Source organism: Capricornis sumatraensis, chromosome 9, assembly GCF_032405125.1.
Source record: "Capricornis sumatraensis isolate serow.1 chromosome 9, serow.2, whole genome shotgun sequence".
Classification (NCBI taxonomy): domain Eukaryota; kingdom Metazoa; phylum Chordata; class Mammalia; order Artiodactyla; family Bovidae; genus Capricornis; species Capricornis sumatraensis.
This window is the reverse complement of record NC_091077.1, coordinates 10165313-10183420: the sequence shown is the minus strand read 5'-3', so window position 1 is coordinate 10183420 and position 18108 is coordinate 10165313. Positions and strand designations below refer to the sequence as shown.

The window sequence follows — 18108 nt, the reverse complement described above, 5'->3', positions numbered from 1 at the left end:
TCTGTTTTTAATTGGAGGATAATTGCCTTACAATATTGTATTGGTTTCAGCCATACATCAAAATGAATCAGTCAGAGGTATACATATGTCTCCTTCTTCTTGAACCTGCCTCCCACCTCCCCCATCCCACACCTCTAGGTTGTCACAGAATACTGGTTTGAGCTTCCTGTATCATACAGCAAATTCCCACTGGCTCTTTCTCTATCTTATTTTACATGTGGCATTTCTTTTAATTTTTATGACAGGACATATTTGATCATGTTTTAAGTGTTGATACTAAGTAGGTCCATACTAAGGAATGACTGCAAATACATCCTTGAAACAGCAGTTTCCAAAGACATAAACTTTGCAGTTTTCTTCTGTGAAAGAAATGAAAAAAAATTTTATGATGTGCAAAGGGGTGTGCTAATGAACTCAGTTTCCAACTATTCCATTACCTCTGAAGATGAATATATATGTGGATTTGCTAGCCCTTTATCTCTTATCAGCGTGAGTCTTCCAATTTTGTGTAATAGGATCTGTGAGCTTTTATTCTTATGTTTTAGTGCAGTCTCTCAAACAAAGAATTGGAGTTTTTCACAAATTGGCTGTTTTAGTTTCTTTATGTAAGTATAATTGTATTTGAGAGGGACTGTGAGTGTGTGTAAATTTTGTGTAGTCACATCTACCATCAGTCATATTGTGTTCTCTCCATTGCTCTTCAATTTTAATTTTTTCCCTAAAGAATTGGCCTAGCATATTACTATCCTTCACCTGCAAATCATTGTTTTAAACAAAATGAGTAGTGAAAATTCTACTAGTTTAGTGCTAATAAATCACCCTTTAGAAGTTCCAAGCAAGTTTTACATATAATTATCCCTTAATGCTCTTTCTGACATTTTGTCATTATTGTGTTTTGTGTGTGTTAGTTGCTCAGTCATGTCCAACTCTTTGTGACCTCATGGCGCCTCTGTCCATGGAATTCTCTAGGCAAGGATACTGGAGTGGTTGCTATTCCCTTATCCAGGGGCTCTTCCCAACCCAGAGATCGAACCCAGGTCTCCTGTATTTGTGATTAGATCTGTATCTAAATGTTACCTCACATTCAGCCATCATGAGGAAAACATCCTTTTTTACCATTTGACCAAAGATCACTTATACCTTCCTTAAGCACACTGAAAGCCACAAATCTCCATAAACATGAAATTGCAACTGGGATACTGCTTTCTCCCTTCATTTTATTTTTTAATTAATTTTAATTGGAGTATAGTTGCTTTACAATGTTGTTCTATTGTACAGCAAAATGAATCAATCACACATATACATATATACTCTCCCTTTTGTAATTCTTTTCACTCAAGTCCCCACAGGGCATGAAGTAGAGTTCCCTATGCTATACAATAGGTTTTCATTAGTTATCTATTTTATACATAGTATCAAAAGTGTACATGTGTCAGTCTCAACCTCCCAATTCCTCTCACCTCCTCTTATCCCGTTGGTATCTTTGGGCTCCAAAATCACTGCAGATGGTGACTGCAGCCATGAAATTAAAAGACGCTTATTCCTTGGAAGGAAAGTTATGACCAACCTAGATAGCATATCAAAAAGCAGAGACATTACTTTGCTGACTAAGATCCGTCTAGTCAAGGCTATGGTTTTTCCAGTAGTCATGTATCGATGTGAGAGTTGGACTGTGAAGAAGGCTGAGTGCCGAAGAATTGATGCTTTTGAACTGGTGTGTTGGAGAAGACTCTTGAGAGTCTCTTGGACTGCAAGGATATCCAACCAATCCATTCTAAAGGAGATACGTCCTGGGTGTTCTTTGGAAGGACTGACACTAAAGCTGAAATTCCAATACTTTGGCCACTTCATGTGAAGAGTTGACTCATTGGAAAAGACTCTGATGCTGTGAGGGATTGAGGGCAGGAGGAGGGGATGACAGAGGATGAAATGGCTGGATGGCATCACTGACTTGATGGACATGGGTTTGGGTGAACTCCAGGAGTTGGTGATGAACAAGGAGGCCTGGCGTGCTGCAATTCATGGGGTCGCAAAGAGTCAGACATGACTGAGAGACTGAACTAAACTGAACTGAACTGATCCATAGATTTGTTCTCTATGTCTGCATCTCTATTTCTGCTTTCCATGTGACCCAGCAATCTCACTCCTGGGCATATACCCAGAGAAAACCATAATTCAAAAACATACATGCACCCCAATGTTCATTGCAGCACTATTTACAATAGCCAGGACATGGAAGAATGTCCAACAACAGGGAAATGGATAAAGAAAAAAAGACTGGAATTATTTCCATGTCTGAAGGTTGTGTGTGTGTGTGGACTGCAGAGGTCACTGATGGTTGGGTAAAGATCAGAATTAGGACTAGAATATGCCCATAGGACTTATCAGAAAGGCAATCAAAACCCAAGAAGAACAAAGAGAAGATGCCACATGTGAAAACAGAGATAGAGGTTTGCCAATAGGAGAATATCATATAAAACCAGTAGCTCAAATAAATATTAGTCTCAGGAAAAACAATATTTGTTGCAAGAGACTAAAAATGGCCAACATTCAATTCATATTCATTGTACCTTATATACATCTTTTTATAAAATGTGAAAAAATAAATAAAAAATAAAGTATGGGGTTTTTCCCTTTGTTCATTTTTCTGTTCTACTGTACAATTTGTGTTTTGGATTAGAGGAGGATTATAGATATATAGATATATATACAGGCATCTTTGCTCACTGAAAAGAGCAAATAATGTATGCTTAATACAAGGAAGAAAATGACCATACCAAAATAAAACTCAAGTTTATTGGTGTCTGAGATTATTGCTAGATGCCAGTTATAAATAATTTGATCTGTTTGACTTGAGTTGTATCAATAAGTCAATCAGGGTTGTTAGAGGTGAAAAATACATGGAAGTAATATAGCTTAGGAAGCCAGGGTCTACTGTGTGTATGTGAGAGAGACTTGGTGCCTTGTGGAGTGTGAGAAGTCTTGAGATCGGGGGTGCTGAACTGATATATTCCAAGGTGACTAGTACAGAGGCCATAACTTAGTCAACAGAAGGATTTATTTAAACATACAGGGCAGTCTTGCAACAATTTCAGAAAGTGCTAGAGGAACATAGTATGGATGAAAGGTTCCCAATACTTATAATTTCAGCAGCATCAGGAAGCCACCTTGGTCCTCAACATCCTCTGACACCACCAGTCCTCACTCTACCTCTTGTCCATTACCCTCCCCACACTGGCTTCCTTTCTTTAAACTAGAACATCTTAAACAAGCACCAACCAGGGCCTTTGCACTGGCTGTTCTCCCTACCAAGCACACACTTGATATATTCAAGGCTCCTGCTCTTTCTTCATTGAGGTCTCTGTTCAAAGTCACCCTGTCTGCATGCCTTGCCTGAACACCTATAAAAAGTAGCACCCCCTCTTTACTCTTTCCCCTTACACTTGCTTTCATTTTTTTCATAGTCTCTGTCACCATCTGACATGCTGTAGTTTTTTATTTCCTATATTCTTTCTCCATGACTGGATTTTAGGAGAATTGGTTTTTCAGGACTGTATACTCTGCCAAATCCAAGAACAAAATACTGAAATTAATTTTTAACCACAAAATATAAAGGGTAGCATTTCAGTAATGTGAGGATGCAAGCTAAACATGTCATTTTGCCCTTTATTTGTAGTCACCTCCAAAGCATGGCCCAAAGGAACTTAACAAGACCTTCAGAATTTCTTCTCCTGGGATTCTCAGAGGAACCAGAACTACAACCCCTCATATCTGGGCTTTTTCTCTCCATGTACCTGATCACTGTGTTTGGAAACCTGCTCATCATCTTGGCGATCAGCTCAGACTCCCACCTCCACACCCCCATGTACTTCTTCCTCTCCAACCTTTCTTTTGTAGACATCTGCTTCACCTCCACCACCATCCCCCAAATGCTATGGAACATCTACATACAAAGCCAAGTTATAACCTATGAAGCCTGCATCATTCATGTGTATTTTTTAATGCTGTTTGCAGGGTTAGATGACTTCCTCCTGACGGTAATGGCCTATGACCGCTTTGTGGCCATCTGCCACCCCCTGTACTACATGGTCATCATGAATCCAAAAGTCTGTAGAATTTTGGTTCTAGTTAGCTGGGCCATCAGTGTCCTGCATTCATTATTACAAACCTTAATGGTGTTGAGACTGTCCTTCTGTGGAGAGTTGGAAATCCCTCACTATTTCTGTGAACTCAATCAGATGGTCCAACTTGCCTGTTCTGACAGCTTTCCCAATGACTTGGTGATATACATCACAGCTGTGCTGCTAGCTGGTGGTCCTCTCACTGGAGTATTTTACTCTTACATTAAGATAGCATCTTCCATCCACAGAATCTCATCTGCTCAGGGAAAGTATAAAGCACTTTCCACCTGTGTGTCTCACCTCTCTGTTGTCTCCTTATTTTATTGTACAAGCCTAGGAGTGTATGTTAGCTCTGCTGCTACCCACAGCTCCCAGTCAAGTGCAACAGCATCAATGATGTACACTGTGGTCACACCCATGCTGAATCCTTTCATTTATAGTCTAAGGAATAGAGACATAAAGAGGGCTCTGAAGACATTTTTCAGAATGGCAGCTATAAAAAGGACACTTGTCCTGAGATAAAGAAAGGCACATAATTGAAGGATTCAGAGATTCAGTGCTCTATATTGCAAATCTTTGATCAGATTCTTTGATCTGGCTGTGAAAGTAGAACTTACTCCTTCTATTTATTTCCTGGAATTTTCATTTCTTTTATTTCAACATGTCCATACAGTTTATGTCACTCACTTTATTGAAGTGTGTGCTTACTCTCTCTTTCATATACAAGAGTTTTTCTGTTTTATCATTTTCCCACTTTCTCAGATTTATTCTCAACCTTGGATCTGGACAGTTGGGAAATTCCCATTATCCTATGAAGAGATGTGTTTTTTAAGAACAATTTGTTCTCAAATAAAATATAAAGTGTCTTGCATATGTTGTCACATGTGTGCATCCTCTACAAGTGGTTGTGCTTTTGTGTACTTTACAGTACAGTGTTGTATAGGGTACAGTAACTCTCTTTATTTCAATCCCAGGATGTCCAGAAGCAAGCATAAAAGCAGTGGTGATGTTGTTGGTGCTGCCAAGAAGCACCAAGTAAAAATGATGGAAACAAACTGAAAATAACTAAGAGATTGGAGCGAGGAATTGAAGGAATTGGAGGACCAGAGAAATGACTAAGACAAGAGGAAGAAGATGTAACTGAAGAACCAGAGAGAACCAAGACACAGAAAACAGCAAGGGGATTTTCTTTATTTGAGAGGGCACTTGATGCAAAGAGTTAACTCATTGGAAAAGACTCCGATGCTAGGAAAAATAGAGGGCAGGAGAAGGGGCGACAGGATGAGACGGTTGGATGACATCACCAACTTGCATATGGACATGAGTCTGAGTAAACTCTGGGAGATGATGATGGACAGGAAAGCCTGTCCAAGAGGAAGGGAATATATCTATGCTGCTGCTAAGTCACTTCAGTCGTGTCTGACTCTGTGCGACCCCATAGATGGGAGCCCACCAGGGTCCCCCGTCCCTGGGATTCTCCAGGCAAGAACATTGGAGTGGGTTGCCATTTCCTTCTCCAATGCACGAAAGTGAGAAGTGAAAGTGAAGTTGCTACATGTATACATGTAGCTAATTTACTTTGTCATACAGCAGAAACTGAGCTTTTCTTGTGGCTCAGATGGTAAAGAATCCACCTGCAATGCAGGAGACCTGGGTTCAATTCCTGAGTTCGGAAGACCCCCCTGGAGAAAGGAAAGGCTACTAACTCCAGTATTCTGGCCTGGGGAATTCCATGGACCCTCCAGGGAGTCTCACAGAGTCAGACGTGACTGAGTGACTGAACAACAAGAACAAATTAGTTTTTGAGGTGCAGAACCTAAATGTAGAATGGCACACGAAGGTTGCAGCAGCCATTCAGAATGCAATCCAGTGCTGCTGTGTCATCTCTGATGGGAGAAAAAGCTACACCAAGACATCAGCAGATTGTTTTTTCAAGTGCTCAGTTGCTCAGCCATGTCCAACTCTTTGCAACCCCAAGGACTACAGTCACCAGGCTCCTCTGTCCATGGAATTCTCCAAGCAAGAATACTGGAGTGGGTTGTCATGCCCTTCTCCAGAGGCTCTTCCCAAGCCAGGGATCAAACCCAGGTTTCCTGCATTGCAGGTAGATTTTTTACCATCTGAGCCACCAGAGAAGGCAGAGAATACTGGAGTGGGTAACCTATCCCTTCTTCTGGGGAACTTGCCAACCCAGGAATTGAACCAGGGTCTCCTGCATTGCAGGTGGATTCTTTACCAACTGAGCTACCAGAATAGCCTTGGAACTACAAGGGAAGTTTTTTCAAGAGGGTAGATCAAATGAATCAGCAAGGAATCAGAACCTGTGCCATCAGCATCAGGTATGAGTGAAATTTAAGCTTCCATCTCCTACTGCTAATGATCCTTCAGCTCTACCATCTCCCATCTTCTCTCCCTCCTCCAACTAATAATTCTTCTTGTCTGTGCACTCAACGCCAAAGCCTATATGCCAGCTGCTGTACTCTACTACTGTACTTCTCAAGGCACTATACAGTAAGATTAAGACAGTTTCCTTTATGTTTTGTACTTGTTTTTCATGTGTTATTTGTGCAAAAAGTAGTATGAACCTATTATAGTGATGGTCGTGGTTTAGTCACTCAGTTGTGTTTGACTCTTTGTGACTCCATCAGCTGTAGCCTACCAGGCTCTTCTGTCCATGTGATTTCTCAGGCAAAAAATACTAGAGCGGGTTGCCATTTCTCCAGGGAAACTGATTATAGTATAGTACTATGTAACTGATTGTGTTCATTGGGTACGCTAATTGTGTTCGATTTCTGAACAAACTGGACTTATGAACACACTCTTGGAAAGGAACTCATTCATATCTAGGAAACTTACTGTGTTATATTCCTGTTTCCCCTTGAAAATTTCCAGTGCTGCCCACTCATGAATCTTTCCATAGCTCTAAATTAAACACTTCACTCTTTTCTAAAGTTAGCCATAATAAAAAAAAAAGAATCAATGAATGTACATTTGAATATCATCCATTATAAGTCCTCATTATGATCAGAATCTCTTCAATGATTATGATCAAAGGGCAACTGACAAGAGAGGTTGAATTCCTGTCTAGCCTGTAATTCAGACTCACCAATTTTTCTCCCCAAGAACTTATTTTATTCCAATCTCCCCTGGTTTCCTGAAAAGTAACCTCAATAAAATCACATTTTAATACAGTTTTTTGAAGTAAACTTGAAAAACAGAATGATCATGAATGCTGTCTTAAATATTGGTGCAAATGCCAGAAATAAGAAACAGCAGATGTTTGCAATTCAGATTTGTTTACTTTGGTTGTTGTATCAATAAGCTCTCCAGTAAGTTGTCTCCTCATGGTGAATGGCTTTCTGTGCTTTGCAAAAGCTTTCAAGTCTAATTAGGTCACTTTTGTTTATTTTTTGCTTTTATTTCCTTTGCTTTAGGAGACAGATCCAAAACAATAGTACTATGATTTAGGTCAAAGACTGTTCTACCTATGCTTTCTTCTATGATTTTTATGGTTTCCAGTCTTACCTTTAAGTCTTTAATCCATTTGTGTTATTTTTGTATATGGTGTGAGAAATATTTTAATCTAATTCTTTACATGTAGCTGTCCAATTTTCCCAGAACCACTTGATGAAAGACTCTTTTTTAATATCCTTACCTACTTTGTCATAGGTTAATTGACCATAAGTGTGTGGTTTATTTCTCAGCTCTCTGTTCTGTTGCATTAATTGTATGCGACTGTACCATGCCATTTTGATGACTGTAGCTTTGCAGTATAGTCTGAAGTTTAGGAGAATGATAAACCCAATTTCATTGTCATGAAGATTTTTTTTGGTTGGTTGGTTGGTTGGTTGGCTTTGTTTTGCGATTGCTTTGACTACTCAGATTATTTTGTGGTTCCATATGAATTTTAGCCATGTATGTGTTTTAGTCCCTCAGTTGTGTCCAACTCTTTGTGACCCCATGGACTGTAACCCACCAAGGCTTCTCTGTCCATGGGGTTCTCCAGGCAAGAATACTGGAGTGGGTTGCCATTTCCTTCTCCAGAGGATCTTCCCGACCAAGGTATCAAACCTGGGTCTCCTGCATTGCAGGCCAATTCTTTACCATCTGAGTCACCAGGGAAGCCTTGAATTTTAAGAATATTTATTATATTTCTGTGGAAAATGTCATAAGTATTTTGAAGTATTAGGAGTGGATACTAGAAGTAGAGAGAGTGGGCATCCTTGTCTTGTTCCTGAATTTAGAGGAAAGACTCTTAGCTTTTCACTGTAGAATATGAGGTTGGCTGTGTTTAGGTCATAAATGCCATTTTGTTGAGATATGTTCCCTCTATACCCACTTCAGATATGCAGATAACACCACTCTTATGGCAGAAAGTGAAGAAGAACTAAAGAGCCTCTTGATGAAAGAGAAAGAGGAGAGTGAAAAAGTTGGCTTAAAGCTCAACATTCAAAAAACAAAGATCATGGCATCTGGTCCCATCACTTCATGGGAATAGATGGGGAAACAATGTCTGACTTTATTTTTCTGGGCTCCAAAATCACTACAGATGGTGATTGCAGCCATGAAATTAAAAGACGCTTACTCCTTGGAAGGAAAGTTATGACCAACCTAGATAGCATATTGAAAAGCAGAGACAATACTTTGTCAACAAAGGTCCATCTAGTCAAGGCTATGATATTTCCAGTGATCATATACGGATGTGAGAGTTGGACTATAAGGAAAGCTGAGTGCCGGAGAATTGATGCTTTTGAACTGTGGTGTTGGAGAAGACTCTTGAGAGTCCCTTGGACTGCAAGGACATCCAACCAGCCCATCCTAAAGGAGATCAGTCTTGGGTGTTCATTGGTAGGACTGATGTTGAAGCTGAAACTCCAATACTTTGGCCATCTGATGCATAGAGCTGACTCATTTGAAAAGACCCTGATGCTGGGAAAGATTGAGGACAGGAGGAGAAGGGGAAGATAGAGGATGAAACGGTTGGATGGCATCACTGACTCAATGGACATGGGTTTGGGTGAACTCCAGTAGTTGGTGTTGGACAGGGAGGCCTGGCATGCTGCAATTCATGGGGTCGCAAAGAGTCGGACACGATTGAGCAACTGAACTGAACTGATACCCACTTTGATGAGGATTGTTACCATGGATAGATGTTGAATTTTATCACGGTTTTTTTTTTATACATCTACTTTTTAAGAATATTTACTGTGATATAATTGATTTACAGACTTCCCTGGTGGCTCAGATGGTAAAGCGTCTGTCTACAATGCGGGAGACCCAGGTTTGACCTTGGGTTGGGAAGATCACCTGGAGAAGGAAATGGCAATCCAGTACTATTGCCTGGAAAATCCATGGGGTTGCAAAGTGTCAGAAATGACTTAGCAACTAAACAACAATAATACCTTTTAATTTGTTGAATACCTTTCAATATGTCTTGATTATATACATATATATATATCTTCTTTGAATATATCAATTCAAACCTTTTCAGAAGTATATTATTTGATGTGATTCATGGGTCCTTGCATTAAAAAAATAGAATTGATTATGCATATGAAATTAATTCATATACACTTCTCATTCAAAAGTTCAGGTGAAGACAATCCGGTGTGCAGGAAATGTAAACCTATATACTCTGTATCCTAGACACAGAGTATGGGCAGGAAAAGTAGAGATATAGGGAAATAGCTGGTGGGGGATGTACAGTGATGTAGGATGTTTTTCTAAGGAGAAGCATATTTGACTATGATGAATGAGATCCAGACCTAGAATGCTGGCAAACACTTCCCTGCAACAGCCCTTGATGAGGCATACATTTCAGTGTCTCTTCCCTCTTAATATTTAAATAAAAAATTTTATTACATCAAAATTGTATGCCAAAGAGCTTAACCTTCAATTATTTCATTACCTATAAGATTAAATATATGCGTAGAATTGTTTGGTTCAGTTCTGTTCTGTTCAATTCAGTCACTCAGTCATGTCCGACTCTGTGACCCCATGGACTGCAGCACACCAGGCTTCCCTGTCTTTCACCAGCTCCCAGAGCTTGCTCAAACTCACCTCCATCTAGTCGGTGATGCCATCCAACTTTTAAACTGTGGTGTTGGAGAAGACTCTTGAGAGTCCCTTGGACTGCAAGGAGATCCAACCAGTCCATCCTAAAGGAAATCAGTCCTATATTCATTGGAAGAACTGATGCTGAAGCTGAAGCTCCAATACTTTGGCCACCTGATTCAAAGAACTGATTCATTGGGAAAGACCCTGATGCTGGGAAAGACTGAAGGCAGGAGATGGGGACAAGAGAGGATGAGATGGTTAGATGGCATCACTGACTCAATGGACATGAGTTTGAGCAAGCTCTAGGAGCTGGTGATGGACAGGAAAGCCTGGCATGCTGCAGTCCATGGGGTCACAAGGAGTCAGACATGACTGGGTGACTAAACTAACTACATAGAATGGAGTATTTTTAATATTAAATTATTCAGTCCCTATATAGTACTAAAATCCATACAACTCTTATAACAAACATTTTCTAATGAGGGGCTTCCTGGCAACTCTTAGCTGGTGCTGTAAGTATGAAGCTCCTAACTGTTTTGGCAAAACTGTCGTAAATCCAAGCGCAACACTCTCCAAGGTTTTATATTAAGGAATAAGTTTATCCCATTTTTGAAGATGAGAATGCTAATTTTCTCTAGATATGAAGGGCTGTGGCTCACCAGGAGTGAAGTCAGTGCCTTGATTAGGGATCTAATCAAGACAGAATCCTCAAGCTTAGACTCTGGAGAAAATTTGAACTCAGAGACGGGGTGAGGTGTTGAGACCTTAAGGCTTATTCCTCTGGAAGACTGATGAATTTATTAAAGAAGTAATAAACACTGAATACTGAATTCATCTGGCTTGTAACATTGTATCCCAGATACAGAGTATGAGCAGGAAACTTTTTCTATCTGACCAGACCACTCTCCCACAGGGAAATCAATTATTAAAAGTAGTAGTTACAAAAGGGAAACATGCTAACTAGCAGACATAAGGAGCCATAAATATTTCCTGTGCTGTAGTCCCTCTGCCTGTGCAACCTTGGACTAAGTTGGGGCATGGTTGGTGCTTGCAGAGTCAGAACTCTAGTTGGGGGACCGATACCTGACCCCACAATCTAGTCTGTACACAGAGTCTCTGTCTCCATCAAGATGAGTTGGGCCATGTATGTTGAGATCTTGCTGTCAGAAACTCCACCCAGGTGAGTTCAAGAGCCCAGTAGATACTACAAGAGACAGTCAGATAGAATGACAGCCACTAATATTGACCTGAATTCACCTGAGCACCAATGTAGAGTAAACACAGAGTCATGATCACTGCAGTTGTTTGTTATTTTGACTGATAAATTAATGGATTACACTATGCATAGAAGTGAATACTGAACTCAACAGTCCAGGGGTCAACACTGACCATTAAATGATGGACATGGAAGCCCAATAAGAATAGGGAACGAGAGGTACAAAGTGCTTTCAGCAAAAGTGGGGCATAAGTACAAGGACCTTTGTAATTAACTGAAATACAGATATATGTTACTAGCTATGGGGGATGTACAGTGAAGTAGGATATTTTTCAAAGAAGAAGTATACTTCAGTATAATGAGTAAGATCCAGAATAAGGAATACTGGCAAACAATTTCTTGCAACAACAGTTCAAGGGACATGCATTTCATGGTATTTCCAGCCTTTTAATATTAAAATTTAAAAAATTTTATTATGTGAAAATGAGTATGCCAACGAGTTTACTCTGCAATTGTTCATTGCCTATAAGATTAAATAAATGTTAAAGATTAAATAAGATTAAATTAAATAAATTCACTAGCCCATTATTTCCTCATTTTAAAATTGACCTGTTCAAGTCCTTTGCTTTCCTATAGGAAGTTCAGCATGTTTTTGCTCCTGTTTATTTATTATATGCTTTCAAACTAGAAACTGGATTTTTATCATTAAGATTGCTGTTACCACTTAAATATGTCACATATGTATACAACTATTTGTGCAGAATATGTGAGAATTTAAAATTTTTATGTGAAAAATCTGAGCCAGGCATCTTAAGTACTCTCCATTGTTCTGTTTTTTTAATTTAACAAATTTAATGACCACTTCAATGTGCTTCACTTGAAAATCCTTGCCTTAAACAGAAATGAAAATGGATGTTCTTCTTCATATTTAGTGCAAATAAGATACACTTTTGCATATTTCCAACTATTTTCTGCATCCGTTATTGTCTTTTTGTTCTAAATCTATCACTAAAAATTGCATTGATAGGCTCTTTTCTTTACATTTGAATAAGTATCACCGTTATCTTCCATATGCATATTGGAATCCATGTATTTCCATATAAGAGAAAATTATGACTTGAATAGTGTTTCTGTCTCATACTATAAAACTTGCTGTCATCTTATTTCTTTCAATGTCTTTCACAATAAAAAATTGAATTAGTGATATTATTAAAATATTATGACTCAGAGGGCAAGATGGTTAGATGGCATCATCAACTCAATTGATGTAAGTCTGAGCAAATTCCCTGAGATAGTGAAAGACAGGGAATCCTGCTGTGCTGCAGTTCATGGGGTTGCAAAAAATGGGACACGATGTAGTGAAAGGTTATTGCTGAGTTATGAAAGACGCTGGGATTCTTGATCTCAGGAGGAGAGGAATTTGATCCAGGGCCAGTGAAAAGTCTTGATCACTCAGAGCTTTTGTGTAATAAAGTTTTATTGAAGTGTAAAAGAGATAGAGAAAGCTTCTGACATAGACATCAGAAGCAGGCAGAAAGAGTGCCCCCTTGCTAGTTTTTAGCAAGAAGTTATATGCCTATTAACAGGCTGCTAAGAGGAAATGTCTCAAAACTCAGAAAGTGGCACCAGGCCCCTCACCCACAATATGCATTTTGAGATAACATCTTCACAAGGTGAGTTATCCCAGGCCATAAAACAGTTGACATGAATCTTGAAGAGAGGCAGATTCCCAAGCAAATACATAGTCTCATTAACATAGCTTAAGAGAACATTTCCAAAGAAAAACGCATTGGTTAGCTCAAGGTTTGAAAAAAGTTAAGTTCAGGCGGAATCAGGTGTTGTCATGGCAACACAAAATTTTAAAAGAGACTGCCTTTTAATTTTGTGTAGAGAAGGGGGAGAAGGTCTGACTCTTGTAGTTTGTTTCCTCCTGCCACTTAAGAGAGAGATTAAAAAATGGCTGGCACTTGCAGCCTATTTCTTCCATTTGGAGACCCCTAGCCTTCCTGCCTTGTTACCCTCTCGGTAGCAACTGAACAAAATGATTATAAACTTTTCATTTGGAATTTGGTTTTGCATTTTCCTTCAATTGTCTCTCATATGGCTTTTTCTAGCAGTGAATTCCTTAAAACATAGAAGATACATAACATGGATGAAGAACTCCTTTGTGACTTGATGTTTCAGTGGCAAGAGAGAGAATACCTTGTTCCTCAACATCTTCTGACACCATTTCTCCTCCCTCTCCCTCCCGCTCATGTCCCTCACCAGCCTGGCTTTCTTTTTTGGACTGGAACATTTTAAACAAGCACCTTCTTCAGGGCCTTCAAATTAGCACTGCCCCAGGTATGCTCATGGCCCTAGTTCTGTCATCCTTGAGGTCTCTGTTCAAATAGCACCTTGTTCACAGGTCTTGCCTAAACAGACATGAAAAATCACACTCCCTTTCGACTCTCTACATCATACCTCCTTCCTTTTTCTACATAACACCTGTCACCATCTGATATGCTATATAGTTTTTGTTGGCTTATATTCTGTCTGCAAAATGGGATCTTAGGAGCTTTTGTTTTCAGCAAACTACATTCCCTGTATAGACAGTACTTGGGACATTGTCACTATTCAACTTATATTTTTCAGATGTATGAAATAATTTCTCACTAAAACTCTGAATATGTGACATCTTGGGGAAAACATTGACTCTTAGACAAGTCTGCTAATTGGAGATGACACAGGAGTTTACCCAGTGAAGTGTTAAAGTCTCTCAGTCGTGTCCAACTCTTTGAGATCCCATGGACTATACAGTCCATGGAATTCTCCAGGCCAGAATACTGGAGTGGGTAGCCTTTCCCTTCTCCAGGGGTTCTTCCAAACCCAGGGATCAAACCCAGGTCTCCCGTATTGCAGGCAGATTCTTTACAAGCTGAGCCACAAGGGAAGCCCAAGAATACTGAAGTTGGTAGCTTACCTAGAGTACACAAAATCTGTGAACAAAATATTGACATTAATATCTTTATGGGAAAATATAAAAGATAGCAACTCAATCATGTGAGTAATGCCCATTTGTGTGAAAATAGTCATGTAATTTTCCCCTTTCCTGGTAGTCTAACCACCAAATGGAACCAAAGAACCTAACGAGGGTTTCAGAATTTCACCTTCTGGGATTTTCAGAGGAACCAGAGCTTCAGTCTCTCATATTTGGACTTTTCCTCTCCATGTACCTGATCACTGTGTTTGGAAACTTGCTCATCATCCTGGCCATCAGCTCAGACTCCCACCTCCACACCCCCATGTACTTCTTCCTCTCCAACCTGTCTTTTGTAGACATCATCTTCACCTCCACCACCATCCCAAATATGCTGTGGAACATCCAGACCCAAAGCAAAGTCATAACATTTGAAGGCTGCATCACCCAGGTGTATTTTTTCACACTCTTTGTAGTGCTGGACATTGTACTGCTGACCGTGATGGCCTATGACTGCTTTGTGGCCATCTGCCACCCCCTGCACTACAAGGCCATCATGAACCCCTAGCTCTATGGACTGCTGGTGCTGGTGTCCTGGATCATCAGTGCCCTGCATTCCTTGTTAGAAAGCTTAATGGTGTTGAGACTGTCCTTCTGTACAGTCTTAGAAATCCCCCACTTTTTCTGTGAACTCAATCAGATGACACAACTTACTAGTTCTGACCCCTTTCTCAATAACATACTGATATATTTTGCAGCTGTCCTATTGGCTGGTGGTCCCCTCTCTGGTATCCTTTACTCATATTATAAGATACTTTCCTCCATATGTAGAATCTCATCAGCTCAGGGCAAGTATAACGCATTTTCCACCTGTGCATCTCACCTCTCTGTTGTCTCCTTATTTTATTGTACAGGTTTAGGAGTGTACCTTAGCCCTGCTGGTACCCACAGCTTACACTCAAGTGCAACAGCCTCGGTGATGTACACCGTGGTCACATCCATGTTGAACCCCTTCATCTATAGTCTGAGAAATAAAGATTTAAAGAGGGGTCTGAAAATACTCTTTGAAGAGGTAGCTCTAAAATGTCATTTTGCTTTTGAGCTTAAGAAGTGCCCATGATAGCAGAGCTCAAAGCCTGTGTCAAACATTGCCAGTCTTTGATCATATTTTGAAAGTAGAACATTGCCTCTCTTATTTTCCTTGGAATTTCTACTTTGATTTTAACTTCATACAATGTGTGCCATACACTTGTATGTTTTGTAATATCTCTGATATGCATGATTTTTCCTTTTTTCATTTTCATACTCTCACAATTGCATTTCCAATCTTGGATGTGAAATATTTGAAAATACCCATTTACCTCAAGAGTCTACATGGATCTCTTAAGGATTATTTCCTCTAAAATAAAATATGTCATATTGAGTATTTTTTATTTTGTTTGATTAAAAGAAATAATCATGAGCTGCACCATTCCCATAAGTGGGGAGAAAACTTCTTGGCAATCAAAACTATTTATAAGTTTACAACCGATGAAAATCTGAGACCATCATTTCTAACTTTTGCAAAAAAATCATTCTTTACATATCACTACATTAATTGCTCTTTTTGATAATCCAAATTTAACAGACTGGTTGTTATCACTGATCAAGGGTATTTTCTACTCACTGGGCTCTTACTTTCTGTACAGCCTTGAGTCTACTCTGTCTACCATAGTCACTAGCAATATCTGACAATAAAATACATGTCCAAGTGGAATCTACTCTGAAGTCACCTATGAGTAAATAGATAGATATAATATGGCTAATTATGGCCCTAGAGTGGGCTTCCCAGGTGATGCTAGTTATAAAGAGACACAGGAGATATGGGTTCAGTTCCTGGGTCAAGAAGATTCCCTGGGGAAGTAAATGGCACACATGCCAGTATTCTTGCCTGGAGAATCCCATGGACAGAGAAGCCTGGTGGTTATGGTCCATTGGGTCACAAAGAGTAGGACACAACTGAAGTGACTAAGCCTTAAACCTAAGTATGATGAAACAAAATACTGTCTATGAAAAAGATGTATTTTTCAGACAGTTCACATACTCATCAACATATGGACCATCCGTATTCATTTATAAGGTATATTCATTGAGCTGAAGGACTGGAGGCACATTTTGGTTTTTATTAAATTATTTTCTTGTTTGAAATTTCTGTTTGAAACTTCCACTGCCTCCACAACATATGATTCCTTCCATTCCTCAGAATGAAGTAACTTCCACTCTTCAAAATGTTCTCACTAAATTTCTCTGCTAAAAGAGCAGAAAATGAGCAGTATTAACATCATCCATTATATATCACTCTCATAATTAAAGGATGACTCACTGGAAAGCTTGGATTCCTGTTGTGCAAATATGCATATCTTTCCAGCCTCTCTACATGACCTCAAAGGGAGTCAGTTTTCCACTTTTTAAATTTATTTTTGACATATTTTTGTTTTGTATTTCATATAAAATAAAGTTGAGCAACAGAGTAGTCATGACAGTTATCTTTAAATTTCAAAGCAAATGTTTTGAACAAGCAGAATGAGACTATTAACAATTACCTTCAGTTCCATTCAGTTTTATTATCATATCAGTTAGCTGTGAAACGGAGCAGGATCTTGTGGGGTCTTCCCAGAGACAGACCCTCTTGTGTCTCCTTCATCATGTGTGCTGAGAATTTTTAAGCCTACTAGGCTTTCCCTGAGATCCAAAGAGCAGATTTAATCAGAAAAGTGTGAAAATGCAGAACAAAGGAAAACTGTCAAGTAAGACAAAACAAAGTCAAGGATCTTTGAGCTTCCCTGATGGCTCAACAGTAAATATCTGCCTACCAATGCAAGAGATACAGGTTTGATCCCTGGATCGGGAAGACCCCCTGGAGAAGAAAATGGCAACCCACTCCAGTATTTTTGCCTGGGAAATCCCATGGACATAGGAGCCTGGCAGGTTACTATCCATGGAGTCGCAAAAAATCAGACACAACTTAGTGACTAAACAAAACAAAACACAAAATAGCAATAGCCTAGCCATAAAACAAAATCAGGGCTTCCCAGGTGGCACTAGTAGTAAAGAATTCGCCTGCCAATTCAGGAGATGAAGATTCAGTCCTTGGATTGGGAAGGAAGGCATGACAACCCACTCCAGTATTCTTGCCTGGAGAATCCCATGGGCAGAGGAGCCTGGCAGGCTATGGTCTGTAGGATCACAAAGCTTCAGACATGATTGAAATGACTTACCATGCACAAAACAAAGTTAAGGACCTTTGTGCCTCTTCAAGGGCTATAGATAATTCCCCTTTTTTAACATTAAGGTATTTTTCCAGCTATTCTTTTTCTTTAATTGATTTATTTAATTGGAGGATAGTTACTTTGCAATATTATGATGGTTTTTGCTAAACATCAATGTGAATTAGCCACAGATATACATGTGTCCCCTCCAACCTGAACCCACCTCCCTCCCCATCCTATCCCTCTAGGTTGTCACAGAACACTGGCTTTGAGTGTCCTGCTTCATTCATCGAACTTGCACTGGTCATCTGTTTTACATATGGCAATGTAAATGTTTCATGCTATTCTTTCAAATCTTCCCACCCTTGCCTGTAGATAATTCTTGCACCACATGCTTGAGTCATCTTGAAGAGTCTAAAACTCCAACCAATCAGGTGGAAAATCTTAACTGCATGCTGACCACAAGCACCTAGACCCCAGACCAATTGGAACAAGAAGATTGATGAC

At 39.5% G+C, this 18108-nt stretch overlaps 1 protein-coding gene and 1 pseudogene across 1 annotated transcript; both read left to right on the top strand.

The window, feature by feature from the left end:
* The first annotated feature begins 3689 nt into the window (after positions 1 to 3689).
* Positions 3690 to 8400, top strand: LOC138085953 (olfactory receptor 7A5-like). The gene is made up of 2 exons (XM_068980609.1): positions 3690 to 4591; positions 8367 to 8400. The coding sequence occupies exons 1-2, from the start codon at positions 3690 to 3692 to the stop codon at positions 8398 to 8400; spliced, it is 936 nt and encodes a 311-aa protein (XP_068836710.1).
* A 6104-nt stretch (positions 8401 to 14504) lies between these two features.
* LOC138085607 (olfactory receptor 7A17-like) lies at positions 14505 to 15473 on the top strand (annotated as a pseudogene).
* The last annotated feature ends 2635 nt before the right edge of the window (positions 15474 to 18108 follow it).